The following is a 22,859-nucleotide window of genomic DNA, read 5'->3' on the forward strand; positions in this document are numbered from 1 at the left end:
AGGAAGTTTGTTACTACAAAGAGGCTAAGCCTAATTGTGCCTAAGAGTCTCCCCCAGAGAACCTCTTTGTTCTCAAGATGTGGCCTCTCTCTCTCTAAGCCCACTCAACAGGTAAACTCACTGCCCTCCCCTCTTTGTGGGACATGACTCCCAAGGGTGTAAATCTCCCTGGCAACATGGAACATAGCTCCTGAGGATGAGCCTGGACCCAGCATCATGGGATTGAGCAAGTCTTCTTGACCAAAAGGGGAAAGAGAAATGACAAAATAAAGTTTCAGTGGCTGAAAAGATTCCAAATGGAGTCTAGAGGTCATTCTGAGGTTATTCTTATGCGGTATATAAATATCCCTTTTTAGTTTTTAGTGTATTGAAATAGCTAGAAGGAAATACTTGAAACTGTTGAACTGCAACCCAGTAGCCTTGGATTTTGAAGAAGACTGTATAACTATGTAGCTTACATGGTGTGACTGTGTGATTGTGATTGTGATTGTGAAAACCTTGTGGCTCACAATGCCCTTTTATCCAATGTATGGAAGTGTATGGACAGAAGGATAGAAAAATGGGAACAAAAACTAAATGAATAATAGGGGTAATGGGATGTTTTGGGTGTTCTTCTTTACTTTTATTTTTATTAATTTTTTTGGGAGTAATGAAAATGTTCAAAAATTGATTTTGGTGACAAATGCACAACTATATAATGGTACTATGAACAGTTCATTGTACACTGTGGATGACTGTAGGGTATGTGAATATATCTCAGTAACACTGAACTGAAAAAAAAAAAGACATGCATGGGAAAAAAATTAATAAAATTAATAGAAACATCAAAAAATGTGAACCTACAAACATAATACTTTACAGAAAAAGGAATTCCCAAAATTGATTCCATTTATATAAATATTCAAAAATAGGCACAACTAAACTACTACATATCATTTAGGGACGCATACCTTTGTAGAGAAAAAGGAGGTTTGTGACCAGAAATAGACACAAAGAAGGCGTCTAGGGTGTCAGCAATGTACCCTTGCCAAGTGTTTTCTCTGTAACTATTTGTTAAACTATACTTTGAAATTTGCTCAGTAACTACTTATTAAACTGCACTTTGAAATTTATCACTTTTCTGCATATATGCTGCATTTCACAATAAAAATTGTTTTTAAAAAAGGATTGAAAGAACATAATATAAAAAGGAATGTGGTCTCTCTTATCTTGGGCTTACAACCTTATTCAGGAAACTAGTCTTAGAATCATCAGCAAAGCACTTGAGACCACTATGCAAAACAGTTCTACCTTTTCCTGGTTATACAATATAAGAGATGCTATCATCAAGGAGATAAAAAAAATTAGAATAAAGCATTTAATATTTTGACACATATTCCCTCCTAAGGATACAATGCGGTATAAAAGGCACTATCCACAGAACAAAACAAGAAATACAAAATAAAAGATAAATGAGTGATGGGGGAAGAAAGGGGGAGAAGCCATTCTACCAGAGTTTAAGGGAAGCCAATCAACCAGAGGATTTGAATGTCTGGAAAAGGAAATAAAAGACTTGGTCAAGACCCAGGGGTGTAAATCTCCCTGGCAACGTGGAATATGACTCCTGGGGAGGAATCTAGACCTGACATCGGGGGATGGAGAACATCTTCTTGACCAAAAGGGGGATGTGAAATGAAATGAAATAAGTTTCAGTGGCAGAGAGATTCCAAAAGGAGCCGAGAGTTCACGCTTATGCACAATATAGACAACCCTTTTTAGGTTCTAATGAATTGGAACAGCTAGCAGTAAGTACCTGAAACTATCAAACTACAACCCAGAACCCTTGAATCTTGATGATTGTATAAAAATGTAGCTTATGTGGGGTAACAATGTGATTGGGAAAGCCATATGGACAACACTTCTCTTGGTCCAATGTATGGATGGATGAGTAGAAAAACAGGGGCAAAAAAAAAAGGCACCAAATGTTTTTTTCACTTTAATTGTTCTTTTTCACTTTAATTTTTATTCTTATTATTTTTGTGTGTGTGGTAATGAAAATGTTCAAACATTAATTTTGGTTATGAATGCACAACTATATAATGGTACTATGAAAAACTGTACACTCTGTATGACTGCATGGTATGTGAATATATCTCAATAAAATTGAATTAAAAAAATAAAATAAAAAACTTGTTCAGAACTGTAAACACATGGCAGAGTGAGCTTTAGATAAACAAAAAGACTAAACTGAGTATTTCAAGTACGGGAAATAATATGTACAAAAGTGAGAATACACATAGAAAATGTCAGAGAATCTGAGTAAAGCATTTAGGTAAAGCAAATTTGCTTAAATAAATCAGTAAGTTTAGAACAGTAGTGTAAACAGTGTCTTGCAATTGGTTTGGCTTCAGTTTGAAGGATTAAAAGAGAGGGAAAGAAATGTGTATGAATGAAACAGGTATTAGGAGACAAATGGACTAGTCCCAGTTAAGATAAGATAATAAGGGATAATAAAAGTTGTTGCATTTGTGAGAGTAGAAGGATCTGGGTCTAGGGTAAGGATAATGCAGAATAAATTGAGAGGGTAAAAAACTAAGTTGGTTTTTTCTTTTGGTCCAAAAAAGGAAAATGCTGTTAATGATAGATAAGTGTACAGGAAAGAAAGGAAGCAGAGGAGAAATGGGAAAAGAGTAATTTCACATTTCAATTATCTAACAATATAACCTGCTGTACAATGTGTTCATTAGGTTTTGACCTAGATTTATTCCAACCATTATATGGTAGGCAATTACAACCCAACACAGCAAATAACCAAATATGAAGCATGCAGTACATATATACGGAATAGAGAGATATACAGTCTTTCACATTTGAGAAACTTTAGTTGTTCAGAAATTATCAATTTTATTGGCCTTTTGCTTCTTTTGTTTCCTTTCAAGCTATGAGCTGTTAGCAGGTTCACTTATTGATAGCACTTCCACCAAATGGGTTTTGAGATACAGAGAGGAAGGTGGGACAGGAAAAATGAAACAAAAATTCAAATCTATGAGTGATCCCACGTATTTAAAATATAAGAAAAAAAAGAATCTTGTCATGATTTATCTTCAAGCAACTCTTCAGAATAACTGCATATAACAACATTATCATAAACCATTAAACACAAAATACAAAACAAAACCCACATTTATAAAATACTACAAGAAATAACACAACTAGAGAGATATACCAAAACAAATCCAGGCAGAGTTTTTCAATCTGGTTGGAAATCTCTAAGAAGCTGAAATGAATTGTCATATAAAAAAACTGGAAGCAGAGTTAACTGATAAAGAGTTTTGAGTCTTCTTTAAGTGACAGTTTTATCCCTTGATCTCAGATAATTTTTGGTATTTAGCTTTTTTATTTTTTTATATTTTTTATACTCTATTAAAATTTTGAAAAGTCTCATTAAAATTTCTTCACTTTTTCTATTTATATTTTCTAATATACCTAAAAGAGAACAAAGATTTGAAATAACTTTATGTTTACAATGCAATTTTTAAAATCTAACTGTTCTCATTATCTATTTTAGTTCATTTTCCAAAATCAGCAATCTCCATACTGTTGCTCCGTTTTTCTCCCCTGAAAACCTTAAAAAAAAAAATTTCTGAAAAATTACACTTGTATTTAATTAAATCAATTCTTTAGAGAATGTCTTCAACATTTATGATTTAGATTCTTTTTTCTTTTTTCGTTGACTCCCTTCCATATTTCTTTTGAAAAAAAAATTAGGACTAAGCACTTTGATAAAATTGATTTTTCAGGTAAAAGACCAAATCTTTCAAGATTTAACACAAAAGAAAAAAGAAATGCTCCTTTGGTAAGTATAATCAAGTTTCTTAAAATAATAGTTTTTACATAAAACTATTATCTTATTTTTCACTGGCCAGGAAAAAAAACAAAAAACAAAAGACAAGACTTACTCTAGTCTTTGACATAACAGTGCTAAAACAAAGGTATTTTTTAAATTCCTTAATAATTTAGAAAATACAAATTCTTTGAACCAAAGAAATTCCTGTCATTTTGACAGTAAATCAGCATAGCAAAGATGCTGCCTTATAGGTAATCTGTTAATATGTAGTATTTGTACACAAAGAGATTCTTTAATTTAACTGGGCTTTTTTAATATGATGTATTGGTTATGCTTTGTGACAATTTTCAGTTTTGTTGGTAAAGACATTTGTTGCTTATTAGAAGTTCACTGGGTAGAAACTACAAAATTATAGTGCTCTGTCCAGGTCCAGCTAGGGACAAACTTTGAAGACTACTGAATACTCTAAAGAAAACTCAGTTCTTATAAAATAGCTTTTAAAAAAAGAGATTTGTTTTCTGATTTTCCATTTCCAGTTCCTCTAAGTTAAGTTATTAGATATATGTTATATATAATAACTATATATATCTCATCTCTCATAGTCTTTATTAGTCTGAGCTAAACTCCTAAACTAAAATCTGGGGAATAATCCAATATCAAAACATTACATCCTCAAATATCCCAAAATAGGGTTTTGTAAACTGTCAAATACTAAGACTATCTTTACATAGAATCAAAATATTAAATTAAATTGGGAGGTTCTTTTGAATTTCACAACATTAAACTAAAAGAATATTAGTTTTAGCACTGCAACACCCCACTATTAAATTTGTCATTTGTAAATACAACATACCTAACTAAATATATGATTTATGAAAATGTAAAATTAACAGAGTTCCATATAGATAAGATACACCATAACGATTTTGATATCCCTTAAATCTCCTCAAAAGTGTATCAAAAAGTCTATTTACCTTCAGAGATTTTTTGATAGAAATCAGGAACAGTTTCCTAATTATTAAGAATCAGATAATAAAATGATGAAGATGCTGAAGAAGGTTAAGTTCATGTAACCTTCATAACAGAAATCATCCATCTCCGAATATTAGATATCTGTTGGCCTGAAGTTAGGATCTCTTGTGGATCATTCCAGTTAAGATTCTGGTACTTTGGCACAAAATGAGGATAAGTCACAAAACCCATGGACATTTTCAGTTTGGTCTTTTAAAAATATATAATATTTGAACCAATCACAGAATAATTGATGGCTTATAATTACTTTTTCAGTTTAAGTAATAGCAAAAAAAAAAAAAAATACATTTTTGTTCTGTGGTGACTATTTATTGGTTAGACAAGTTTTATTTTCCTCTTCACATTTTCGGTGACTGTTTCCCACTGGTATCATCAACCAGGTCTCTCAGGCGAGATAAATGGTGCAAAGCCCTTCATTAAAAAGTATAAAACACATTGTAATCCAATATTAAGGACTGAATAGCCACACAAACAGCAAGAAATGGTGATTACATTGTTTTTTAATTTCCAAATAACATAAGAAATTTAAAGACCAATATAAATATCAAACTTTGAGAAATTTTCCTTATAAAAACTTGAGACTTGGATAATAATCAACAGTTAAAATAATTTCTCTAAAGTTCTATAAACATTTACCTTTAAAATTTATATTACTTTTTGACATTCAAGAGGTTATTTTTTTTTTCTGAAAGTTAATCTGCCAAGTAGCCAAATAAGCAACAATAACAGATATCATCTGTCCCACACTTTATATTTTTTTCATCTGATTTTCACAACAGCTCTGTAAAAAGATACCTTTTCTTTTGGTATGCTGTGTATGACATTTAAGAAATTAAGACAAAATTTATTCTTAACATTTACATTCAAGATAGCAAAAATTTAAAAACAACATAGCACTTATGGGTCCGTTTCAATTCTTAGGAAAATTCATTTTTATTGAGAAGGGAGTAGGAGGAAATCAGTGACTTCTCCAGTAACGTTGCATAATGTGGCATAATATCAACAACCTGGATTTTTCTCTAAAATAAAGCCAGGACTGTAGGTCAGGTCTCAGTGGAGAAAACTCAATCATTCCTTGAACAAACCAGGAAGAAAGAGGCCCTTAACTTTCCAGACTTCCTCTAAAAATATTCTTCCAGTTTTTCCTCTCCCCTATCATTCAGCAACTTGAAGATCACTCAGAAAATATAAGTTAATCATATTTCAGATCTCAAATAAGATAAGAAAAACAGAGAATATAATAATTATATCTAGTCATCTCTAATCTTAGCCATTTCCATTTCCATTATGAATTCAAAGACAGATGCTATCACATAGCAGAGATTCAATAAATATATTAAATAAAATACACCTTCCACTTCACTCAGAATAAGGACATGGAGGGAAACAGTAGTATTAATTACTGCATTTATTTCTATTTCCCTGTACTCCTACACATCTTGGACACTTTTACTTAAATGTAATGACAGATGAATCGGGATTCTGCCACCCTTTTTTGGCAATTTCAAATAATTTTTGCAGTTCTCATCTTCATTAACTAAAGGACAATAACTCACCCAAAGTTACTAAGCAATCAGAGGTAAAAATAACTAGATTCTATCATTTTCTACATCCTACAGTAACATCTTTCTACCTAAAGAATTATACTCTTCCTGAAGACATATATTTTTGAGAAAGATGATGATCTGTTCATATACTTAGAACTTATTTTCCTTTTTCTTTTCAGGTTTGTTATTTAAATACCTATGATTCAAGGGAAAGTAAAAGGCAAGTGGCTAGAACTCTATCTTAATTCTTGTAATTCCTAGAAAAAAGAGTTGTAAACCTGAGAGCCACAGATCTCCTGGATTTAGACAGTCTGTGAAAATTAATGGGAAAAAAATATTCCATCTTTATTTTTACTAAACACCATCTGTAAGTCAAAATTTCCTTCAATTATGCAGTCAACAGATCAGTATCTGTGACCTTGTCTCCGAAGATATTAGATATTTGCGTATCACTTTATAGTTATTACAGGCATCTAAAAATATCTTCAAAATTATAAGTTATCTGCTGCTAGAACAACTATGATCTAAGTCTTCCTGTCTACATTCCAAAACTTCATGTGACATAACCAGCCAATGATCAGATAACTTTAAACCTAGCTGTTTTCCCACCAATGAGTGGGATTTCACTGGTGACCCAGCCATCGTTTTCCAATATTCCCTTTTCCTATTTGTTAATCCACTTGAAGAAGGAGTTAAGTAAAAGACCACTCCGCAGTTTAATATTTTCATTCAAACTAAAAACAAAAGGCCTCCATATTGATAGACGCTTTTACAAAATGAGTTTTAACTTACCTGCATTTTAAATGTATTGACTTATTTTAAATACACCAATAAAGAAGCACATATTACTGTATCACAAAATTTTCTTAATATTTCAACATAATTGGTTTCCTTTTTAATCATACATAATTTATTTTACACCTTTATAAAACAATAGCCTAGTACAACTAGCCTTGGGACAGAGAACACAAATGGAGAAAGTTAAGTGGATAAAGAAAGGAAAGGAAGAAAAGAGAAGGGAATGGAAGGGAAGGACAGAACAGGAAGGGTGGGTGTGTGTGGTGGGTAGGAAGGAATAGAGAAGCTTAGTAGAAATGTGAAGTTTTTGGTCCCCTACTTCACCTGGACAATCAGCTGGCAGTTCCTTTAATTTAACCTCTATCTACCCCTCCCTGCTGAGAATAAAACATAAGCCACTTAAAGAAGTAGCTATGAGAAAGTGACTTCTATTTCAAAGGTATATGTAGGGAGGATAAAATTGTGGAAGGAAATGACTCTTTTTTTCTTTGAAAAAGTGAAAAAGCAAGCTAGCAGGGAAAACATCAATTTAAGGGTGATGTTACAACATCTTAAATAACATAAAAGAAACTCAGTAACATAGACTGATTATATGAAGGCAGTTTAGCTCTATTTCAATTCACTCATACATAATTTGCCCTTGTTTTCCTATTAGTCCTCTACTGATTGTTCTCTTAAATACTGTTTATTGGCCAATTATCAGCCCAGATTCCAGCAAGAACTGGATGAAAAGATTATTCACAATGAACTACCCTACCATTCCCTATTAGATCTATATAAAGTATGAGTATATTAGAATAAAGAAAAACCTTTGCTTTAGATCATGTTTTGCCAGTCTGAGAGGTAACTCTATCTCTAGTATGCAACGAAGATCAGAATATTGAACGAGAGAGAATTGTGAAACTGGACAACTTTATAGCTATCATTAAGTTTGGTCTTCCAGCATGGCCTTAAAATATATATATATATGTCATGAGAATTACAAAATCTTACACATTCATTTTCAAATTATATAGAAAACAAGATACTCCAAAACCAAATACAAATTATTTCTTGGATGATTGATTACTCTACTATTGCTCACTATGAGCAACAATACGCTGGAGGCAACCTATAGGAAGTGTGGCTGGTTGCCTACATGACATAATACAAGATTCTGGGAAAGTCCCTTGCTCAACAACTACAATTCTTTTATGTACTTAAAGATGACATGTTTCTCTTATAAAGGTTTCATTTAACAAGTTTTTATTCAGTTCCCATATGTAAATGCATAGACAAAGCTAAGCATTATAGGTATATAAAACAATTACAATTTTTATTCCTATTAGAGTAGAAATCCCTTTTGAAGAAGTTACATATTAAGCTCCTATCAACCATTTATATTTCAGTCCCAATTAGTCTTCCTAGAGCATCCAAGGAAGTAAAGAAACAAAACTAAGAGTTTGGAGTTTCCTAGGGCTAATGAACAATATCTTAAAATTGGTTAGCCATCCAATCATTAAAAACAAAAAACTGTTGAGAAACAGAGAGAGACATAATCATAGGACTTTCATCTTTTTCTTTGATTTTTATTTTTTATTGTCTTTTTCTTCCACCAAAAGTAAAATCTGTTATTTTTGAAGAAGTTGAGTTGATCTATTTTAAAATATGAAAAGATGCCCAAAGGCCTGCCCAGAATATTCTGCAGACTAGAAACAAGAATTCTGAGACTGAATTACTTTTAAACTGTTCTTAAAACAATCTACAGAGAGCAAACAATGAAAAAAATGTACTAACATGCTTTTATAAATCTAAACCTAATGGTACTTTGTTATACTGCAAATGCTAATCATTTTGAAAAGCAGAGTAAAAGTTAAATTAAGACTGTTTCAGCTAAACCAACAGAATTAACGGCGTATGGATCACTATCAATTCTATGGTGATTTATTTACTTAGGCCCAGTATTTTTTCATTTTCACCAAGAAAATCCTTTCAAGGGAATATACTTGAAGTCAGAAAATACATGTTGGTCTGCAACAAAAATTCAGTATCAATACTTTTAAAGGCAATGGAAAACCTGAAGTCATCCACTTTGAATTTTAAAGCAGAATGAGGTCTTTAACCTAGTGATCAGTTAAGGCCCTTCACCTAGTCTAAATGGATAACTCACTGTTATCATTAATGAGAGGAGTGTTAAGAACACAGTGATTAGCAATACAGACTTTAGAATGGACTTTTACTGTATTACTCCATGCCTGCTCCCTCAGCTGTATAATGAAGAAAATAATAGTACTTACCTCACAGAGTTGTGGAGATAAAATGAATTATATTCAAAAGCACTTAGGACACTGACACTTGGTAAATGTTCAAAACATGTCATCATCATTATTCACTGAATACTACTAGATATGGAACACTACTCCCAAGTACTATGGAAAGCTTCAAAGAAACATTTCTACTCTATAGAGAAAATTATAAATTAAATAGAGAAAGAAAAAAAAAATCATACATAAATACATTTTTAACTATAGAAACAAAAAAAAAAGAGTGTATATTCTGGTAATTAGGGAGAGTCTAAAGCTGACATGTCTAGTGTTTCACTTTTCTACCACTTCCTTAGATAATAAAATCCTTAGCAAATTCTGAAAGGACAAAAAGCAGGCAGTGTTTGTTTGGTTCCACTTCTGGCAAAGTAAAATAGTGTTACAAGAGTAAAAATTTTTAATCTTAGTATTTCCTAAACTCAGTAATCCATCTTCTATGAGCACTTGATAGTCATACAACCAAACCCATAAATTAAGATCCTCTCTTCTGCCAATACCATAACTATAAGAAAGATTTGTATTTTTCAACACTTTTTTAACACAATGTAATCCAAAAAATATAACAGATGGATAAATACCGTTAGAGCATTTAGACCTATCTTTATATCCATAAAATTATGTCCACTTTAGATTTCTGTGACAAAGTACAAACAATACATTGATGTTTACTGTATTTATTTGAGACGTAATATATGGAAACACATATTATGAATTAAGTTGTTGTTCTAGTATATCCACAGCAACACAGACTATCTCAAATTGTTGCTATTACTCAGAAATGAAAAGAGAAGAGCTCTGGGGCATTCACATCCATTATATTTTAAGTATCTAAGATATCTCATTAAGGTCCTAAGAACATTTTAAAAGGAAATAGCACAGGCTTAAGAGAAAACTGCAGAAGAATACCCATTATTAAACAATGTGCTCCAATAATCTTAAATACACCTGGTATATCTGTTCTTGGAACTACTTAATAATTCTACCTTCTAACTTTCTGATTTCAATCAAAGGAATGGCAAAGATTGATTTGTATCTATAACATTTAAAAATCAGTAAAGAATACTTACTTTTGAAGTGACTTAGTAATAGGAATCATACTTTCCTTCAGCTGTAACTTAGAAAATTCATCTTCTGAAACCTATTATTAAAAACACCAAATAAAATATTGAAAATATTAAGTAATTATAAATATAAATGCTATTTAAAATTTGATTAGTATGAACACTAAGACATTATCTGAATTTCCAAAAAATTACTTCTAGCAAATAACTTTCATTAGAGCATCAATCTTTTTATTTTCTCTTTATTCCAAAAATACTGTAACTTCTTTTAGTTGGCCTAAAATAAATTTCTAAATTTACATCCATTAAAATTGTGACTTTATTGAGTATGTTTCATTAATGTTTAAAAGGTGTGGGGAAAGAAGGATGGATTATATTCTACATGTTAATAATCATTCAAATATTATGTTATAAACATTACAATGAAAGGAGAAAACTTAAGAAACACAACTCAAATGAGTAGCTATGATAGTTCTCAAGAGCTGATCCATTCTGTTTTTTTTTAAAAAACAATTTTTATTGTGGTAACATACATACAATTCAAAATTTCTCCTGTTAACCACCTTCAAGTGTACAATTCAGTGGTATTAATTACATTAACGTTGTGCTATCACCACCATCCATTACTGAAACTTTATCAGCACAAAAAGAAACTCTGTACCCATTAAGCAGTAACTCCTTATTCCCTCCTCCCTGCCCCTTCTTAATGAATTTGTATATTCTAGGTATTTCATCTTTGTGGAATCACACAATGTTTGTCCTTTTGTGCATGGTTTATTTCATTCAAAATAATGTATTCAAGGTTTATCTATTCTGTAGCATTCATCAGGACTTCATTCCTTTTTACAGCTGAGTAACATTCCACTGTATGGATATATCAAATTTTGTTTATTCGTTCATCCGCTGATGGACAACTGGGTTGCTTCCACCTTTTGGCTACTGTGAAGAATGCTACAAAGAAAGTTGGTATACAAATATCTATTTGAGTCCCTATTTTCAATTCTTTAGGTGTACACCTAGAAGTAGAATATCCAGGTCATAGGGTAATTCTGTTTTCCCCAGAGACTGCACCATTTTACATTCCCATCAACAATGTACAAGGGTTCCAATTCCTCCACATCCTTGCCAATACTTGTTATTTTCTATGATTTTCATAAAGGCAATCTAGAGGTGTTAAGAGATATCTTGTCTTAGTTTTGATTTGCATTTTCTGGTAACTCATGATGAACTTTTTGTGTGCTTTTTGGCTATTTGAATATCTTCTTTGGAGAAATATCTACTCAAGTCCCTTGCCCATGTTTAATTGGGTTTGCTTTAGTTGTTCAGTTGTAGCAGTTCTTTATATATTCTTGATATTAACCCTCATAAGATATATGAGGTGCAACTATTTTCTTCCATTCTGTAGGCTGGCTTTTCACTTTCTTGATAATGTCCTTTGATGTAGACTTTTAGAATTGAAAAGGTCTTCAGAGAGCATGTATGCCAAAACGCTGTTTTCAAATGTGTAAATGAAACTGGTTACCAGCTAAGCAAGGCCTAGAATTTCAAGTATAGTATTCTCTGCACACTTATAATTTTTTCATAGAGAATGATGGCTTTTCACTTCCATCAGTCACACACTCCTTGCTATCTTAACACTCATACTCATAACTCAAAATTTTTAATTTTGAAGTTCATTTTATGTTTTCTTTTGTTGCTTGAGGATTAGTGTCATATCTAAGAAATCACTGCCAAATCCAAAGGTCATGAAGGTTTTCCCCTATGTTTTTTCCCAAGAGTTTTATGATTTTACTACTCATGTTAGGTCCCTGATTCATTTTGAGTTCATTTTTGTATATGTTGTATGCCAGTGATCCACTCATTTTTAATGAAAATTGAATTTTTATGGAATAACAATAACAAAACAAACAATGATGGTACAAACAGCTATCATTTATTGAGTATTTACCAGGTACCAAGCACTATACTAAGTACCTCATATAGTCTGTCTCAATTTACCTTCTCAATAATTTCATTTTACAGAAGAGGAAATAAAAACTCAAACAGGTTAAGTGATTTGTCCAAATATTGCACTAGCTGGTAAGTGACAGAATTAGAAACCACAATTAGAACTGAGAATAGAAGTCTATACTACATACATTTCTGAAGAAAACTCATCACCTGCAGAATAGCAGCCCAAAGCAGAAACAGATTTTTAAATTTCTAGAGAATACACATATTAAAGTACAATGGTCTTAAGATAAAACTTTATATAATATAGAAAAATCTAATGTTGAAAAGATTTTCTGGGCCTCCAAAAACAACTACAAGAAGTTGGGTCATAACAGATTAATATCCTAGGGCATTAAAAACAAGTCTTATAAACCTTTCATATTGTGGCTATAATACCATTATATCTAAATAAGATGTTGTATTTACAATCATAAATTATATAGAACAATTTAGAGGTAAACTACTGCAGAAATCTAATACTATTTAATTTGAGTAACTTATTTCTAAAAAAAAAAAAAAAAAAGCGACGAGAATAGTCAAACAACTCCATAATGCGTAATGTGACATGCTTACTGACATAAAACTAGAAGTAGGTCTAAAAAAGTTTGGAGAAGAAATCTTTATACAAATTCACAGATCTCAATTCACAAATCAAATTTGTGCTTACGTGTTTAATCTCTTCTGTTGGCTCTGTGGTTTTATTATGATTAAAACTTTCTTGAACTGCTTGAAGATTAAATAACATTTGTTTCAAGGCTTCAACAGGACCATGATGTTTGCCTCCAGAAAGGGTACAGGTCTAAGGTTAAAACACATGACTCCACGGTTACCCTTCCAAACTCAGGGAAAAAAAGTATATTTTGTATTATTTTCCCCAATATAAAATTAATGCATACTTATTTCAAAAATCCAAACAATACATGTAAATAAAGTTTAAAACAATCAAAACTGTAACTCACCACCTCCCCCATAACTAGCCCCAATGAAGTTACTTAAAGATAATCATTAACAGTTTGGCATACTCTTTCTAGTCCTTGCTCTTTAAAAATGAATACTACATGTTTGTATTTGCAACACATTCATTTAGTCCATTTAAAATCATAGACTTTTAGAATTGAAAAGGTCTTCAGAGAGCATGTATGCCAAAATGGTGTTTTCGAATGTGTAAAGGAAACTGGTTATCAACTAAGCAAGGACTAGAATTTCAAGTATAGTATTCTCTGCTCACTTATAAATAATTTTTTCATAGAGAATGCTGGCTTTTCACTTCCATCAGCCACATACTCCTTGCTACCTAATTAACACTCATACCTTAATTATCAGTGACCTTACCTATGTCCAAAGAAGGAAACATCATTTAGCTAGATAAGGTGGTCAGGATTCTTTTAAAAGAATCTGTAAGGGATATTTTAAAAGTTCTTTTTAATAATCTTATAAGCCTATTGTTTTTACATCTTTAAAATGAGTTGATATGTCCTCAAAGATATCAACAAAGTGGCAAACAGGTCTCTTCAGATGCCTGAAATTACTTTAAAAGCATTGAGTTATATATAGTAATTATTGAAACTGCATTTCTAGAGGAAGTTGTTGACTCACAGAATAATGTTAGAAATGGGCTCTCACTAGTGAACGTATTTAAGGTAACTAGAATAGTTAAAAATATTTTAAAGGTATTCCCCACATTACTGAATAGGATATTAAGAAACAAGGTGTGCTGGTTTGAATCTATTATGCACTCCAGAAAGCCATGTTCTTTTACTCCAATCTTGTGGATGCAAACTTATTGTGGGAGGGGCCTTTTAATTAGATTATTTCCATGGAGATGTGATCCTGCCCATTCAAGGTGGGTCTTAATTAGTTTACTGGTGTCCTCTATGAGAGGATAAAAAGCAGAGACATTTTGAAGAGAGCTCAGAGACACTTAGAGAGAAAATGCCCAGAGACATTTTGGAGAAAGCAATGGAAAACAGAAGCTAACCCTGGGAGAAGTCCAGCAGACTCTGGCCATGTACCTTCCCATGTGACAGAGGAACAACAGATGCCCTCAGTCTTTTCAGAGAAGGTATCATCCTGTCGATGCCTTAGTTTAGATACTTTTATGGCCTTAGAACTGTAAATTTGTAACTTAAGAAATCCCCTTTATATATATTTTTTAATGCAATTTTATTGGTATATTCACATAACATACAATCAGTGTACAATCAGTTGTTCATAGTTGCGCACTGATCACCACAATCAATCTTTGAACATTTTCATTACTCCAAAAAAATAAAATAAAAATTAGAGTAAAAAAGAACATCCAAAACATTCTATTCCCCTTCTTCCCCCATTAAAAAACCAATCCATTTCTGGTATATTGCATTTTGGCCAACTGAAACACAAGATATAAGGACCCAGTTAGGCTTCTACTCTTGCACCCTCGGAGATGGCACCTAAGGTTTATCTCTAAATGAACCTACATTCAGCCATGGTTAAGAAGATTTTCTGGTTGCCTGATATCAACCATAAGAGTTACAAAAGCCTGAGTCTAGAATCTGCCTCAAGTAAACTTTTCATGCAAGGTAGTGGTCAAAGCACCTGAAAAAGATAGAAAACTACAAAAAAGATTATATAAACTGTTTTATGCCATTCACTAAATAAGATTATTATATGTGTATGCTTATTTATATCTGTTATGTATCCCAGAAAAGCCTATGTTGTTTTGGTCCAATCTTGTGGGGGCAGATCTATTGTGGGTGGGACCTTTTGATTACGTTGCTTCCATGGAGATGTGACCCCGCCCATTCAAGATGGGTCTTAACCCAGTTGCTGGAGTCCTCTGTGAGAAGATAAAAGGCAGAGACATTTTGGAGAGAGCTCAGAAAAACTAAGAGAGTCAGAAACCCAGAGATATTGTAGATAAAGCCACTGAAACCAGAAGCTAAACCCAGGAGTGAGGGATCAGCAGAGTCAGCCATGTGCTTTCTCATGTGACAGAGGAACCCCAGATGCCATCGGCCTTTCTTCAGAGAAGGTATCATCCTGTTGATGCCTTAAATGGGACATTTTCATGGCCTTAGAACTGTGAATTTGTGAACTAATAAACCCCCATTGTGAAAGCCAATCCATTTCTGGTATACTGCATTTCCACAGCTTTAGCAAACCAAAATAATGTAGAATTTTTTCTGAGACTTGCCATTAACACTTGGCAGTGAACTTCTCTGAGTCTATATATATATTTTTTATAGCTCTGACTCTTGAAACAACAGTAATGTTTCAAATATTCAAAAACTAAACAATTTAAGCCAAAAAAAAAAGTGGGACAAAACCGATACATATAATAACAAATGAACCTAACTGTATTACAAATGAATAACATAACCACACTGAAGAGGGCTGTAAAAAAAATAATCTAAGTAACTTTGGAAAACAATATTTTGACAAGATATTTTAAGGCTAAATAAGGCTAAAGAAAAAGAACTGTACACAAATAATGTAATCTGGTTAGTAAATTTGTTTCTTACTAGGGTTGTGTTAGCAGTTCTGAAACTAATTCATGTGTATACTAAGGTTGAAAAAATAAGTAAATCTATTATAGATAATGAATTGGGTTTCTCACAGGTGGAGAAAAAAGTTACAAATAAGAAGGGAAAAAGCTAAAACAAACCTGTGGCATTGTACTGTAATCAGAGGTATCAGAATAAACTCATGGTATAGAAATAAATATAGCTGTGTAGTACACATGATGGTTTGGTATACAGTACTTACATTTCCTAGCTCTGCCTGCTGAGAATGTCTAGTAAGAATGGCAACTCAGTAGAAATCACTTACTGCCCAGGTCTTAGTTTCTAATCCTCATTCTCCAATAAAAAGAACAAGGACTCCTGAGAGAATTGCTCATAAAAGGATAGGGACATGTCAAAAAGGACACAAGAGGGGACATCATCAACATAGCGATGTAAAGAGCTACTGAAATCTCCTCTCTAGAGATTCAATGAAAAAAAGGACAATTCTGAATTATATGAAACTCTGGAGGAAGATATAGACTGGAGAAGGACCCTGCAAATGCCGAACTGAAGAGAAAGAAGAAATATCAGGTAGGAATCTTCTGTTCCAGACCAGCCAGTCCTCTCCCCTCCCCCTCACTCAGTCTCTGTGTGGGAAAGGCACAGAATCGGCAGACAGGACCCCTCCAACCAGGGACACAAATTTTAAAATCTCTCACAGCGGTGACACATACCCTCACCGTTTGAAGACCCAGAGGCAGGGGAGGACATTTCAAGGCTCAGGTCAGTAAGGGACAAAGAGACTAAGAAAACGTGGACAGAGACTGCGTTTCCAGCCCTGGGTATGAAAGCACTTCCCCCACCCTTGAAGGAAGAAGCAGCCAGCAGCCATTTCCTTGCCTTGGAGACAGCTGGAATACTAGGTCAGTGGGGATGTACTCCACCACAGGTGTAGCCCCACATCAAGCCAGATTTTGGCCGGCAAAGTGAGGGCATAGTAATCCCACAGTTGCAGCTCACCTGTGTAGATGCAGCCTGTGCTCGGAGGCAAAGAAGCCTCTGAGGACAATTAAGTTACCAAAACAGCACCATATGCTGGACAGTCCACATAGCACAACGGAACAGAAACACTTTTAAAAAGATACTCCAGACCCTTTATTAAGACCACAGGAGACAGTCTACATGCTCTACACAGAAACCCAGTCCTGTTTTAGCTGAGACATATGGACAACACAACTATTAAAGCAGAGCACTAAAACAAACTCAGGTGTTGCTGGCAGGCTAATAAGAGAGCACCACTGGAAGCCAGCAGATCTATAATACCACACACGGTGAACTTGCTGGGGTGCCCAATGCCTACCTCCCATCCTTGTGGCAGGTTATGGTGGGTGCCTAACGTTGGGAGGAAGACTGGGGGCAGAGCCAATCTGACAACACCCAGTGAGAGAAACAAAGAAAAGATAGAAATCAAAGAAAACCAACAACAAAACCCAAGGCAAAAGAGAGAAAACAATCTCCAGAATAAACTAATCAACAAAATCCGATGCCTAGACAACATAAAATCATGAAACACATCAGGAAACACAAAGATATGGCCCAGTCAAAGGAACAAACTAACAACTCAACTGAGATTCAAGAGTTAAAAGAACTAATTAAAGTTCAAACAAATCTTCTAAATCAAATCAAGGAGTTGAAAGAAAATGTGACAAAAGAGATAAAGGCTATAAAGAAGACACTGGTTGGCCATAAGAAAGAATTCATAAGCTTGAAAAAACAAATGGCAGATCTTATGGGAATCAAAAGCACAATAGAAGAGATGAAAAACACAGCAGAGACATACAACAGCAAACTTAGAGAGGCAGAAGAAAGGATTACTGAACTAGAGGACAGAACATATGAAATCCTACACATAAAAGATCAAATAGGGAGAAGAATGGAAAACTATAAGCAGGGGTTCAGGGAACTGAATGACAACATGAAGCACACGAATATCTGTGTTACAGGTGTCCCAGAAGGAGAAGAGAAGGGAAAATGAGCAGAAAGAATAATAGAGGAAATAATCAATGAAAACTTCCCAACTCTTTTGAAAGACATAAAATTACAGGTTCAAGAAGTGCAGCATACCCCAAACAGAATGGATTCAAATAGATCTACTCCAAGACACTTTTGACATTTTGACACAGATTGTCAATGTCAAAGACAAAGAGAGAATTCTGAAAGCAGCAAGAGAAAAGCAATCCATCAGATACAAGAGAAGCTCAATAAGACTAACTGCCGATTTCTCAGTAGAAACCATGGAGGCAAGAAGGCATTGGTATTACATATTCAAGATACTGAAAGAGAAAAACTACCAACCAAGAATCCTATATCTGGCAAAACTGTCCTTCAAAACTGAGAGAATCTTAAATATTTACAGATAAACAGACACTGTGAGAGTTCGTGAACAGGAGACCTCCTCCAAAAGAAGTACTAAAGGGAGTGCTACAGACAGATAGGAAAAGACAGGAGAGAGAGGTCTGGAGAAGAGTGTAAAAATGAAGACACCAGGAGACAGAAAGAGGGTAGAGATTAGGCATTTGATGCTGAAGGAGTACAGAATGTTCAACAGGCTTGATTGTATAGATCTAGAAATGGTTGGCACAATACTGGGTGATGGGAATACAATATTGTAAATATAGTGAATAAAGATGACTGTGAGTGTGATGAAAGAGGAAGGTTAAGGGCATGTAGGACACCAGAATGAAAGACAGAAGATAAAGTCTAGAAAACCTAGAGGGGTCAATGATTGTGATTAAATATACAAATAAAAGAATGTTTTCACATGCGGGAGAACAAATGAGTGTCAACTTTGCAAGGTGTTGAAAATGGGATGGTATTGGGGAAAAAATACAATCAATGCAAACTAGAGTCTATAGTTAACAGTAGCATTGTAATATGCTTCCATTAATTGTAACGAAGGCAATATACCAAAACTAAATGTCTTTAAGAGTGGAATATAAGGGAGGGATATGGTTGGGGTATGACGTTGGTGTTGTCTGACCATTTTATTGCATTTTAATTTTCTTTTTTCTTTTTTTTAGATGTCTTTTTTTTTTTTTTTCATTTTCTTTTTTCGCCTCTTCCTCTTTCTTTGTGGAAGAAATGGAAATGTCCTCATACAGATTGTGGTGGTGAATGTATAACTATACACAGGGAATCATTGATTGTTTACTTAGGAGAGAACACATGGTATGTGAATAAAACTGTCTAAAAAATAAACACAGAGATACAAGTGCTGGAAAAAATGTGAAGAGTGAGATGTACCTAATCACCATTGGTAGGAAAATAGAAACCTGGTGCAGCCCATCTGGAGGGCAGTGTGGTGTTTCCACAGGAAGCTAAGCATGGGGTTGCCATATGGTCCCACAAACCCCATTATTGGAGATCTACTTGGAAGAACTGAGAGCAGGGACACAAATGGATATTTGCACAGTAGGATTTATGGTGGCAGCAGTGTTCATGATTCATAATGGATGGAGGTGGCATAAGGGTATATAGACTAATAAACAGAATGACAACCTGTAATACATACATACAATGGAATATTGAGCTGCTACAAGAAAGAATGGAATGAAGCTGTGAGGTATGCAACTAGGTGAATGGACACTGAGGACAGAATATTGAGTGAAATAAACCGGAAATGAAAAGACAAACATTATAATGCCTCACTAATAAGGACTAACCATAACGTGCAAACTCTGAGAATTGAATCTGAGAGCATAGGTTATCAAGGAAAGGCTTATCGTAAAGGTTCCTGGATTGTAAGCTCTTACCACAGCTACATCTATTCCTGAGTTAAATGGCTCTTTCTAAATTCTGAGATGCTGAGCTCTTTGTGTGTAACCTGGTCAGTCCCTGGAACTTTGGGTATCTGTGGGACACCTGAAACTCACAGTCAGCATCCAGCAGCTATGAATGTCAGCATTACCCCATACAGCAAATGTTAAAGAGTCTGAAAAAGAGATCAGACTTCAATTAGAGATATGAACAAAATGGACTTTGTTGGGACTAAGGTAAATCAGACTAAAGGGAAAAGGATGATATTGACAGTGTTTTAAAACGTCAACTTCTATGTGAGACCAAAGGAAGACATGTTAGTTAGATACAAAATCTGTATTTTTTTTAGCACACTATATAATTTAACTTGTATAGTCCATTTATTCAAACACCATAATTACATGGAACTTAGAATAAGGAATGAAATCTGGTTGGTTTGTACAGATTAATATGAAGCCCTGATACATCCCAGAGTAATATGGACAGAGGATAAAAATGTATTTGCAAAGCCCCCTCAAGAGAATGGGGGAAAATGTAGAAATATTAAATTTCCCCACCTAGGAATTACTGATATTCTCGCAAGCATTGGGGACTACCAATTTAGAAGGTCTAGCCCTCGATCCTGGGGCTTGTCCTTATGAAGCTTGTACTACAAAGGAGAGGCTAAGCATACTTATTATAATTGTGCCTAAGAGTCACACCCAGAAAACCTCTTTTTGTGCTCAGATGTGGGCTCTCTCTCTAAGCCAACTCTACAGGTAAACTCACTGCCCTCCCCACTACGTGAGATATGACTCTGAGGGGTGTAAATCTCCCTGGCAACATGGGACATAACTCCTGGGGAAGAGCCTGGTCTCGGCATCATGGGATACAGACAGCCTTCTTGACCAAAAGGGGAAAAAGAAAAGAAACAAAATAAAGTTTCAGTGGCTGAGAGACTTCAAATAGAGTCAAGAGGACATTCTGGAGGTTATTCTTATGCATTATATAGATATCCCTTTTTAGTTTTTATTGTATTAGAATAGCTAGAAGGAAATACCTGAAATTGTTGTACTGTACCCCAGTAGCCTTGATTCTTGAAGTTGACTGTATAACAATATAGCTTACACAATGTTACCAAGTGACTATGAAAACCTTGTGGCTCCCACTCCCTTTATCCAATGTATGGACAGATGAGTAGAAAAATGGGAACAAAAAGTAAATGAATAATAGGGAGAGATAGGGGGGATTGGATGTTTTGGGTGTTCTTTTCTTACTTTAATTTTTATTCTTATTTTTTAGGTGTGTGGTAATGAAAATATCAAAAATTGATTGCAGTGATGAATGCACAACTATGCAATGGTACCGCGAACAATTGAGTGTACACTGTGGATGATCATATGGTTTCAATAAAACTGAATTTAAAAAAAAAAAAAGGACAGAGGAGCCAACCTTAAGGAACTCCTAATGGCATAAACTAGAACAATTTGAGCAACAAAATAAATAATACTGGATTATAAACCTAGAATAAAATAAATATCCATGAGTCCATACCAATATAAATAAATAAACACATAAACAAGGGAGAAGGAACAACTGTTCATTACACAAGAATTTCATTTAATAAATGTAGAAGAAAATACAAGATCCACACCAATGGATGCTAAAAGTAGCTGTCAAAAGTTTGAGGAGAAAGAGGATATTTGTACAGTCCCAATGTCTCTTTCCCACGATATTTATTACCTACAAGGGGGAATAGTAACTTTACTAAGGAGAAACCCAGTAGACACAGCCCTCAAACAAGTGTTCAAGGTTAACACCAGTAATAAAACACTGATATCATGAACCCCCTGATATAAAGCAATGAGAAGGGCTCAATATCACTTCTTTGGCACTTTTGCCAAAAATTCATAACTTCCTTCGAATCATGAGAAAATATCAGACAAACCCAGATGGAGGGACTATCTACAAAATAAATGACCAGTACTCTTCGAAACTGTCAAGGTCTGGAAAGACAAGGAAAGACTGAGGAACTGTCACAGATTGAGGAGAAATGACAACCAAATACAACGTTGGATCCTGGATTGGATCCTAGAACAGGGCATTGGTAGAAAAACTTGTGAAATGAGAATAAAGTCTATAGCTTAGTAACAGTACTGTGCCAAGGTTAAATCCTTAGTTTTGATAACTGTACTATGGTTATATAAGATGTCAACATTAGAGAAGGCAGGGAGATGGGTATCTGGGAATCTGTCTTATTTTCACAATTCTCTGTACATCTAAAATTCCTTTAAAATAAAAATAAAAATAAAAAGTTACCAATAACCAAAAAACAAAAACAAAACAAAAAAACCTGGTCGTGAGGTTGTTGTGCATTGGGGGAGCAGGAGGAGGCCACAGGAGATGTGTTGGTTAGTAGTTAACAGTCTTCCATCTCAAACTTAATAAATGTCTGAAACAGAACTCTAGATCTCTTGATTCCTCATCTACTCCAAATTTGTTCCTCCACAGTGTTCCTTACCTAATTTCTCCAGTTGCTTAGCTCAAACACCTTGGATTCATTCTTTGAATCCTCTCTATCATGCTCCTTTCAGGCCTACCTTCAAAATATATCCCAAATCTAACCACTAATCCAAGACACTACAATCTCTATCATGAAATATTACAATAGCCTCTTTAGTGAGTTCCCTAATCTTTCCACAGCCCCTCTAAAGTCTATATTACACACAGCTCTCATTTTATATTAAAAAATACAAATGATTTCATTTTCCTACTCAAAACTCTCCAGCGACTTCTCATCTCAGAATATAACCTAAGAGAAAGCCAGGAACTGCGTGGACTGGACACCACACAGCAATTTGACTTTGGGCATATTTCATACAACACTCATGAACACGTCGAACTGCTGAAATCAGCGAAATCTGTAAGTTTTTGCAGCCAGGGGACCCGCGCCCCTCCCTGCCAGGCTCAGTACCGTGGGAGGAGGGGCCATCAGTGCTGGGAAGAAGAAGGGAGAACTG

The 22,859-nt window shown here is 34.3% G+C and overlaps 1 protein-coding gene across 3 annotated transcripts in view; it reads right to left on the minus strand.

Moving 5' to 3' along the window:
- The window catches only part of C16H18orf54 (chromosome 16 C18orf54 homolog), a 126,237-nt gene that overhangs the window by 86,390 nt on the left and 16,988 nt on the right, over positions 1–22,859 (minus strand). Inside the window, exons 6-8 of one of the 3 annotated variants that reach the window (XM_037806025.1) lie at positions 13,227–13,358; positions 10,574–10,644; positions 3,862–5,269 (exon numbers count right to left, since the gene is read on the minus strand). In XM_037806025.1, coding sequence (XP_037661953.1) covers positions 5,197–5,269; positions 10,574–10,644; positions 13,227–13,358 — 276 coding nt within the window. In that variant the 3' untranslated portion in view covers positions 3,862–5,196. Of the gene's footprint in view, positions 1–3,861; positions 5,270–5,305; positions 5,933–10,573; positions 10,645–13,226; positions 13,359–22,859 lie in introns of those variants that run through there. The other 2 variants (XM_037806027.1, XM_037806026.1) reach the window with 2 other exon arrangements.

Source organism: Choloepus didactylus, chromosome 16 (genome assembly GCF_015220235.1).
Source record: "Choloepus didactylus isolate mChoDid1 chromosome 16, mChoDid1.pri, whole genome shotgun sequence".
Taxonomy (NCBI): domain Eukaryota; kingdom Metazoa; phylum Chordata; class Mammalia; order Pilosa; family Megalonychidae; genus Choloepus; species Choloepus didactylus.